The sequence below is a fragment of the Gnatocerus cornutus genome, chromosome 3, assembly GCF_029298725.1.
Source record: "Gnatocerus cornutus isolate USDA-ARS CGAHR chromosome 3, icGnaCorn1.1, whole genome shotgun sequence".
NCBI classification, from domain to species: Eukaryota; Metazoa; Arthropoda; class Insecta; order Coleoptera; family Tenebrionidae; genus Gnatocerus; species Gnatocerus cornutus.
Window position 1 is genome coordinate 16815672 of NC_142235.1, and position 9706 is coordinate 16825377.

General features: G+C 41.3%; 1 protein-coding gene across 1 annotated transcript; it reads left to right on the forward strand.

The window, feature by feature from the left end:
- The first annotated feature begins 2775 nt into the window (after positions 1-2775).
- On the forward strand, positions 2776-9639 carry LOC148177622 (uncharacterized). The gene is made up of 10 exons (XM_088032436.1): positions 2776-2918; positions 3104-3316; positions 3364-3912; positions 6027-7080; positions 7125-7233; positions 7279-7511; positions 7557-7860; positions 7905-8149; positions 8423-8976; positions 9021-9639. Exons 2-10 carry the CDS (start codon positions 3106-3108, stop codon positions 9305-9307), a joined length of 3546 nt encoding a protein of 1181 aa, XP_087888562.1. The 5' UTR covers positions 2776-2918; positions 3104-3105; the 3' UTR covers positions 9308-9639.
- The last annotated feature ends 67 nt before the right edge of the window (positions 9640-9706 follow it).

Sequence of the window (9706 nt, forward strand, 5' to 3'; positions counted from 1 at the left end):
AGCAACTTCTAGAGAAAACTCTAAAAATAATTTTAGAAACGGCGCTAGATCAAAAAACCAGAAATAATCTTACAATTAGACAAAATTTTAGAAATAATTCAAAAAAGAATCCTGCTGATAATCAGATTGTAGAGAGACCTAGAAATAACCCTAGAGAAAATGATAGAAAAAATGTAGGTAATCAAATTCTAAAGTAAATACTGCTAAATATGAGAGGCAGTCTTAGAAAGCATCCCAAAGAGATTGCTAGAAAGAATCTTAGGAAAAACTCTAGAAGGAACTTTAGAATGGATTTCTAAAAGAGTTCTAGACAGTCCCAGGAGAAAGAAAAAATCCTAGAAAGAATAATGTTGAGAAATTTTATGATTCTTTTAGTGTTGCGACAAAGTTTTAGAGAGAATAGTAGTGCACAGAATAAGAGGCAGTCCTAAAAAACATTTTTAAGAGACTCCTGGAAAAAAATTTAGAAGGAACTTTAGAGAGAAACCTAGAGCAGATTTAAAAAAAAATGTTTCAGAGAGCCTAGAGGAAACGCTAGAGAAAACCTTTAAGAGAATAATCCTAAGAAACCTAGAGAAAATCCTGCAGGAAATTCTGGGATACTTCTAGAGATACACCTAAAAGACAACCCTAGAAAGAATTTTAGACAAAATCCAACAAAATTCCAGAATGAATACTGCGAATTATGAGAGGCAGTTTTAAAAATTATGCTGGAGAGAGTCATATAGAAAGTTCTAGAAGGAACTTTAGAGAGAACCTTAGAAAGAATTCCAAAAGGAGTTCTAGAGAGTCCCAAATGAAACGCTAGAGAAAACTCTAGAAAGAATAATCCTGAGAACTTTAAAAAAAATCCTGCGTGGAATTTTAATACATTTTTAGAGAGACACCTTAAAACCATCCTAGAGAGAATCCCATGGACAACTCTGAGAAAGCCATAAAGGGAATCCTAGAAACAGTTCTATAGAATCCTAGAATTAATTTTACAGAATTTAAAAGAAAATCAGATTTAGAATCTTAGAAAAATCCTAGGGACAATTTTAGGCAGTATCCTAGAAAAAATAGGTAGTCCTAGAAAAAATCCTTAAAAGAGAACTCAGAAAAAGTCCTAAACAGTCTCAAAGGAATCTCTAAAAATGTCTGGAAGATCTAGAGAATCCAGAAAACCACCCCAACCGCTCATTCACAGACTTTTCCACGACCTCCTTTAACGAATCACCCATAAAACCCACCCCCTCGTTACGCAATTCGGAAAACTCCTTCACAAAAACTCAAATTATATAATTACCCCAATTTTCATTGACGAAATCAACCCTCGTTTACGGTACGAGAAAAACGTTTTTTTTTAGATCGAGGTGAATCAATGAGGGAGGAATTAAGTTACTGTTACTATGCCGCCTGTCCCGACGTCTGGCACTAGGAGGTCACAGTTGCCATTGATGTCTACATCTCCAGCAGAGCCTGTCGTCTCCTAGTCTACGTTAACCATCCCCAGAGCTGGACTGGCCCCGTTTTCTGATTACGCAAAAGCGCAAAAAAAGTGCTAGACTACGAACAGTAGGTGTAATTGGGGCTATTTTTACTGGTTTTTCTTTGAAAAGGCCACGTTTACACGTTCGTTGGCTTTGACGCCCAAAATGGGAAAAATTGACTCATGATTATGAAAAAATGTAAAAAGTTTACCTGCTTGTAGTGTCAATGCTCGCTAAGATTGCGGGTGTGAGAAAAGTGGTACTTAACGCCCCTGTATGGTAACTAGATTTGGTGGTTTTACGAAATTAATATAAATCCGCATCTGTGTCAACCCTAGGAAGCAGGATAAACGGAACCACGATATTTTCTAGGTCAGAAGATTCATTGTCACCGCCTACTTGTAATACAATGCCGAATATTATAGTAAACTAAAAGTGTCATCACATCACTTTTCCCCATCTCAAATTTTTCACAGTCGTCCAACAGGAAATGTACAAATGTAATCGCCCTTTACATATTCGCATTTCCGCTTGGAATAATTTATTATAAATTCATTGCAAATATTATACAACAATACTCGTTGAATTCCAATTTGAAATTCAAATCTGAAATCTCGTGCCTTGTGGACATATTGTCATTTTGATTGATATCGTTTCCGTCGTGTGGACACTCAGATTTATTCAGGAAGGATCGGAATAATGAAACGTCTAATCCACAGAAATAACGACAGGTGGTGGCGTCGAAATTATGCAGTTGGATGCAGGCGCCGCCCCCGAAGCGTGTATTTCGAAGGTCTCACATCTGAATTTTAAATTCACGAATTATGTAACATGAGAAGTTGACAGTAAAACGAATTTATCACCACTATACAGGGTGATGAAGTATTATAATTTCGGGGCCATCTTCCAAACAGACCATTAATTTTTATTGGCTCGTCATGTTTAAGATTGTTTCGTCGCTCTTATTAACGGTGATAGCTCGTAAAACGTAATCGCTCGCTACTGTAATCAGTGCGGAATTTTCGGTTCCGGGAATTACTTCATTCCGTGGCCTATAAACGGTCTATATGGAAAGTAATGCGTTTTTAAGCGAACCACTAAATTCGGAGATATTTCCATGTACTGGGTGCTTTAGTTTTAGCAGAAGGACACGCATTTTGTTAGAGATTCTTTCTTTTAACCAACTTCAGAATTATTAAGATTGGCGAGGTCCATAAAAATGCGAGATCCACCGATTTCCACGGGCCACTTGTTAGTGCAAATGTCGTTACAGATTCCTGTAATTGCACTTCCACGCTATCGCCACTAGAGAGCACCACTGTCAAATGTCACTTAAACGTCAAAATAACAACAAATACCGTCATGAGCCCGTAATTTAGCGTTTCTCTCCAAGAAAAAACCACCGCACTGTCAAATCTAACCTCCCCGCATCTTTTTCTCCGAGTTTCGGTAAGTTTCAAGTCGAATTTTCGTTGTTGCTGTCGTACCTGTCACCGGCTGAAAAATTAGGTTAACAGGTTAATCAATAATGTATATGGGACTGTCCTGCCCGTAAATTTAACCAAACTACCCGCAAATAAATAAAACGCTCCCTAAAATCAATGTAGAGCTGCACCCATTTAACATTTTTGCAGCGATGGTCCGCGTGATTTCCGTGCACCATTTCTCTAGTCAGAATATCCAGACTGTGGAGCAGCCGACTGCGGCCACCGTTGCGCCCCCTGATAAGTTGCTTCTGGCGCTAACAAGCAACTGTATTGAAGTTAGAGACTTGAAGAATGAGTCGGAGGTGCTGTTCAGTTTCCCTTCTGTGGATGAAGTTATTCAGATCGTCCACTGCCGCAATGGTGGGTATATGGGGGCTATAATCTTCTGACTAAAATTTCGTTTTTAGGTGATTTCGTTGCGACTCTTGAAACTAAGTTTAATCGCCAGAATAAAGACACGAATTTTGTGCGAGTTTACATCAACTGGGACAGTGTTGCAACCATGCAACAGTCTAAAATGACCAGCAGCGGCGTGAGTTTGGGGTCTTCCGAATGCGGGATGGTCCAACCGATGAGGGCGAGAATTGCGGGGAGAGTCACCCCCACAACCAACCAGTCGGAGTTGGGAAATTTGGAAATGATTGAAATTCCGGTGAAGAAGAACCCCAATTGTATTGAGTGTTGTCAAGTCTCTGGAAATCTTTTTATTTTGGCTGGGAAGTTGATCAATATCTATAAGTTTCATGTGAAGACGCATGATATTTCAAGGATGAGATTTATCGATTTTGAAGAAATGGGGTTTAGTTTGGAGTTGGGTTTCCATCCTATGAAGATGGCAGTTTGTGAGAATTATATCGCGTGTATGAATAGAGACAGCATGCACTTGTTTAAATTGTTGCATAGGAATGAGGGCAACGATGGGGGGCAGGCGGGGGAGCATGACTTCAATTTTGGATGTGAGTTTTATTAGGGGAATATGACCATAAATTTGTTCAGGTTTTTTAGGAAGATTTTTTTGATGATTCTTCGTCGTTTCCATCAGTTGTCTCTTTTAATTATTGTTCTTTCATTTATTTACTGTCATTTGTATTCTTCGTTGTTTTGATTCGCATTTGGTTCAATCAGTTCCTTTCTCTTCTTATTCTTCTTTGGTTCCTTTGACCTTACAACTATGAGCTAATTTAACTCTTTTGACTTATGTGACTCTTTTAGTTCATTTAGCTTATTTAGCCCCAGTAGCTCCTTTTTCACCGTCATTTCGTTTACATCTTTTTGCTTCTCTCTTCTACCTTCTTTGGTTCTCTAAACCTCTTTCCCTCCTTTACTTTATTTAGCTCTTTTCGCTCCTTTGGTCTTCTTTAACTTATGTAGCTCCATTAGCCGACTTTAGCTTCTTTGGCCCTTTTAATACCTTCAGTTGCTTTTTTGCCCCTTTTGCAACAAAGAGCTAATACAGCTCTTTTAGTTCATTTATCTCTTTGATCTCGTTTACTTCTTTTGGTCTATGGCTCTTTTACTTTTTTTGGCTTCCTTTACCCCTTTCGCTATTTTTTCTGCTTCTTCTGTTGATTTAACCTTTTTAGCTTTTTTCCTTCTTTAACTTTTGTATCTTCATTAGTCAACTTTAGCTCTTTTTTTAGTTCCTTTACCTCATTTAGCTCAAGTAGCTCCTTTGGCCCTTATAGTTCGTTTATCTTCCTTAACTCCTTTGATTCCTTTATCTCATTTACTTCTTTTGACCTTTGGCTTTTTTAGCTTTTTTAGTTTACTTTACCTCTTTCGCTGCTTTTTATTTACGTTTTTTTTGGTTTCTGTATTTTCTTACTCTTTGACTTTTTTAATTTTTTTTATCCTCTCCTAAGGCTCCTCTGTAGTTATGAGCTAAATTAGTTCCTTTAACTCATATAGCTCCTGTAAATCTGTTTGCTCTTTTAGTTCGTTTATCAATTTTTGCTCCTTTCACACCTTTATCTTGTTTACTTCCTTTGACGTCTTTGATTCTCTTTGGCCCTTTCGCTCCTTTGGCTTTTTTTTATTTCTTTAGCCCTTTTCGCTGTTTTGGCCTTCTGCAACTTCTTTAGCACTATTAACCAACTTGTTTTCTTTTAGTTCATTTGACTTCTAATTCCTTTATATCCTCTCACTTCTTTGCCCTGTTAGTTACTTCAGCATCTGCTTTGGTTTCTATGCAGTTATGACCTAATTTAGCTCTTTTGGTTCATTTGGCTCTTTTAGATCTTTAAGTCCATTTAGCTCCAGTAGCTCTTTTCTCTCTTTTATATCTCCCTTCACTCCTCTGACTCCTTTATTGCATTTATTTCCTTTGGTTTTGAGCTCTTTCACTTTCTTTGATCCCTTTAATCCCTTTCGCTCTTTTGGCCTTTTTCTAACGGCTATAGCAAAATTACCCAACTTTAGCTATTTTGGTTCATTTGGCTCTTTTAGTTGGTTTATTTCCCTTCGCTCCTTTAATTCCGTTATCTCATTTACTTCTTTTGACTTCTGGCTCTTTTACCTTCTTTAGTTCTCTTTACTTCTTTCGCTGCTTTGGCGTTTTCCTCTTTGGTTCCTTTAGGACCTTTCGCTCCTTTGGCTCGTTAATTTTTTCAACCTCTTCTTTGACTCCCCTACAGCTATTTAGCTCTTATACTTTCTTTAACTCATATAGCTCTTGGCTCTTGGCTAGTTAGTTTTTCTATCTTCGTTGCTTTGATTCTTTTATCTTGTTTACTTCTTTTGACCTCTGGCTCTTTCACCCTCTTTGATTCCCTTTACCCCTTTCGTTTCTTTAGCGTTTTCTTCTTTGGTTCCTTTAGCCCCTTTTGCTTTTTGGACCTTCTTGAACTTCTATAGCACTATTAACCAACTTTAGCTCCTTTGGTTCATTTGGCTCTTAATTCCTTTGTCTCCTCTCACTTCTTTGGTCCTTTTAGTGTCTTCAGACTTTTGATCTCCTTCACCTTATGGAACTTCATTCGCTTATTTTACTTCTTTTAGTCACTTTTCTCTTCTTTTTTCTCACATTTTTTTTTTAACTTTTTCTGACGTTTCGCTTTTGACTTTCTTCCAGACTCCCAAGACGCTCCCCTCGACTACAAAAAGCTCGTCCGCGACGAGATGTTCGGCACCGGCCGCTACAAACTGACAGTTCACCTCCCATCGATCTCCCGCGACAACAGCATCGTCCACAAACACAGCCCCTTCACCTTCACCGACAAAGAAATGACCGCAAAAATCCACTCAAACCTCCGCACAGACGTGAAAATCTTCGACTACGAAGTCAAGAATCTCATCCAACTGAAACTGATCCCAATCCTAGTCGAAAGCGCCCAAAGACAAATCACCGAAGAGTTCAAATGCATGATCTTGAAACCGCTCTACATCGACGAAAATCTAAACAAAAGCAAAGACGGTGATGGTCGATTGCTGCAGAGTGACTACCGGAAGTGTTTGAACAGCGTGGTTTGCATGGTCGCCACGCAACAGGAAGGTTACCTACACTATTTTAGCGAGGGTGAGACGGTGGAGAGCGATCACTGCATTGCTGTGTATCCTTTCACCGCGCCGGTGCACCAGCTGGTGATGGAGGACTATTTCTTGCACGCTCTGACTGAGACGGGTCTGGAGTCGTACACGCTACGTTTCGGACACAAACTCTTCAGGAGTTTTGAGGTGGTCGACGATGTCAACGTAGCGTGTCCTTCGATCAACGACCCCATTTGTTTGGTGGGATTACGACCCTTTCTGGGAGTCGAACAAATACTTCTGTCCGAACACAACTTGGTACTCTTCGCGAACTCCGACAGCTCCCCAACTCACTCAGTTAGTTCAAACAGTAGTTCCACTGCCTCGTACTGGACGCTGTACAACTTAGAACTACCAACCCCAAAAACGATTTTCAACGACATTTCCATCCTCGCAAACGTGCACAGATTCACATCGAGCCAAACGTACTGCCACTTGATGAGCGAAGCTCACGTCATCCTACGATTGGCACTTGTTTTGAAGCGATGGGGGACGGTCGATGAGAATGTGAAGCTCATTTTCGCCGTCAAAAGCAACAAAGATGACGTCATAGACACGTACCGGACATCGTGCGCGCTATTGGCTGATCATTACGTCATGTGAGTAGGTACAAGGCAACGCGCGATCTTATTGGTTGTTGTAGGTCGGGTGATGAGTACCATTCGGCGATTCCGTATTATAAAATGGCGAGAGTCACGCCCTCCGAGGTGTTGCGGCGGGTGAAGAAAATACAAGAACAGTCTAACAATCACGTAAGTGAGGTTAAGGGTGTCGCGGTGATTTATTTCTCGTTGTAGACCACCAAGGGTTTGATGCAGTACCTCAAGACGATTCTTCTGGATGTTAAGCACAGTTGGGAGGCGGATAAGTTCTTCAGCGGTGGTTCTAAACAGAGTTTTGCCGAGACTATCTTAGAGTTGTTGGAGCGACACGATTTTGACGACTTGTCGACTTTGATCCTCAAGAGTAGTATCCTGAGGGAGTACTCTACAGATCGTCTCATTCATATCCTGACTGAGAGGCTCTCAAGGTTGGTACTACCGAAACCCACACAGTTCTGATGATTTGGTTTTAGGGAAAACTCGCTACTTCCAGAGCACCACGTGGCTCTTGCAATTCTCTACACGCAAAAATGCAACACTAAGCGAGCGCAGGAGTGTCTGTCAGAAATCCCCCAGGACACTCTTCTAACAACGCTGCAAGACAACTGGGAACTTCTTTTCGACACCACGCAGAACTACCAAAACAAGACGAAGATTGTCACCACTTTCTCCGAGTTTGCGGTGGTTTTGATCACTGCAGCCCCCGAGATCCTTTCTCAGAGTTTGGTGCACCTGATCATGGAGAAGAAGGTGATCAATTTGAATAAGTTGATCAAGGTGAGAGCGCCCTGCGGGGAGTATGTTTTAACGGGGGTTTGTAGGTCTTCCTCGAGTACCTCCCCTCGAGTATTGGGAGTGATAGCAGTGCTGCCAGTCTCGTCCTCCAAAAGACTCTGGAGATGTACTTCAAAGAGTACTTTGTGAAAATGGGGGACTCCGACATCTCGAAGATTATTTATGAGAGGGGGGCCAACGAAGCGATGAAGCTCCTCGTGAGGTCGTACTTGTCGCAGCTGCAGATTTTGCAACTTAAAGACGACGGGAGGAGGGACGAGATGACTTCTAGGTACGTGGTGCGGACTAAGCAGTCTAAATTAAACGACCGCATCCTAAACTAACGCGGACCGCAGCGTAAACTAGCTAATGCGGACCGCAGTCTAAACTAAGCAACGCGAACCGCAGTCTAAACTAAGCGATTTGGACTGCAGTCTAAACTAAGTAATGCGGACGGCATAGGCATACTAAACTTAGCAAGGCAGACGGCATACTAAACTAACTAAAGCGGACCGCAGTCTAAACTAAGCACCGCGGACCGCACTCTAAACCCACGCTTCCCCAGTTTCAGCAAGTTGGAGCGGGAGATCCTGGGGGAGAACGACGACAAGCCGAAGCCGTACTTCGACGACCGCTCTGACAAGAAGGCCCACGAGACCTACCTCTTCGCGAGCTTCCGGTTCGACTACTTGGACAAGATGCCCCCTTTCCAAATCGAGATCACCTCGAAGCTCTACGAGGCGTGCTTGGAAAACTACACGGCGAAGGAGTCGAGTCGAATGAACGAAGAGGCGGATTTCGTCTTGAAAAAGTTACAGGCAATTCTATCTAGTCAGATTGTCTCGAAGCAGGTGATCGGGGAGGTGAACGCGTTCTTGTCGCTGAACGAGAACTTAAGGGGAGGGTTGAGTCTGCAGTCGATTGTTCTGGGGACGAATGATGCGGTGCAGTTGTTGATTGACGCGTGTCCTCAGTGTCTTCTGCAGTTTGGGAAGGATCGCTTCACGAGGACCGATGAGTGGAAGTTTCTCATCGCGACGGTCCAAAGGAGGATATTGAGGTTGAGCCAGAATGAGGTGCTCAAGCGGGTTTGTTTCTTCCACAAGAAGCTCCTCAAAGGTAAGGCTTACGCGCTGTGATAATCATAAACTGTTTGCTTTTAGATATTTTAACACACGTGGCGACTTCGATGACGCTTGACCATCTAGTTCAAGTGTTCCCTCAACGCTTCAGCACCTCTTCGATCCAAGAACCGGATAATCGAACCTCTGAGATGTCTTACGTTAGCAACCCTGATTTTGGCTACATAGAAAACGAGTTGGATATTTTGAACGAGATCCAGAATTACGAGCCTTTTGTGATTATCTGCAAGGAAACAATGCACGCTAATCAAATTAACAAGCTTATTAACACAACGGGACAACAATTACTGTGCACTCTTAATCTGTAAAAACAAATTCCACTCGCTTGACCAAACTGGAAACTGAAGCACAAACTCCTGAAATTTTTTTCGAGCGATTTTTCTAAGCCTTAGTCTAGACTGATGTCTCATTCATAACTTTTTTCTACACGTTTTTATCGTTTGTTTTATATAATATGACTTGTTATAGATCAAATTATATTTCGTTGTGGTGTTTTAGGGTTGGTTTTCTCAGAGACCCCGATTGGGGTGTGTCTGGGAAAAGGGGGCCGAAAATGTCATTCCTGTGATAGAAAGTTATTCACTAAATATTGTAGAAAATCAAATTTGATGTGATAAATAATTATAATTATGAATTTTAACGTGTGTTTTACTTCTTCGCGAGCGTTTTTTGTTCTGCTTTTTCGGGTTTTTATTTAAAACGTCGCC

Bases quoted from the DNA above. Each gene is read 5' to 3' on its own strand.
- LOC148177622 (XM_088032436.1), top strand. From the start codon at position 3,106: ATGGTCCGCGTGATTTCCGTGCACCATTTCTCTAGTCAGAATATCCAG. The intron at 7,234-7,278 runs GTAAGTGAGGTT...TTCTCGTTGTAG, and splicing joins AAGAACAGTCTAACAATCAC to ACCACCAAGGGTTTGATGCA. The intron at 7,512-7,556 runs GTTGGTACTACC...ATTTGGTTTTAG, and splicing joins CTGACTGAGAGGCTCTCAAG to GGAAAACTCGCTACTTCCAG.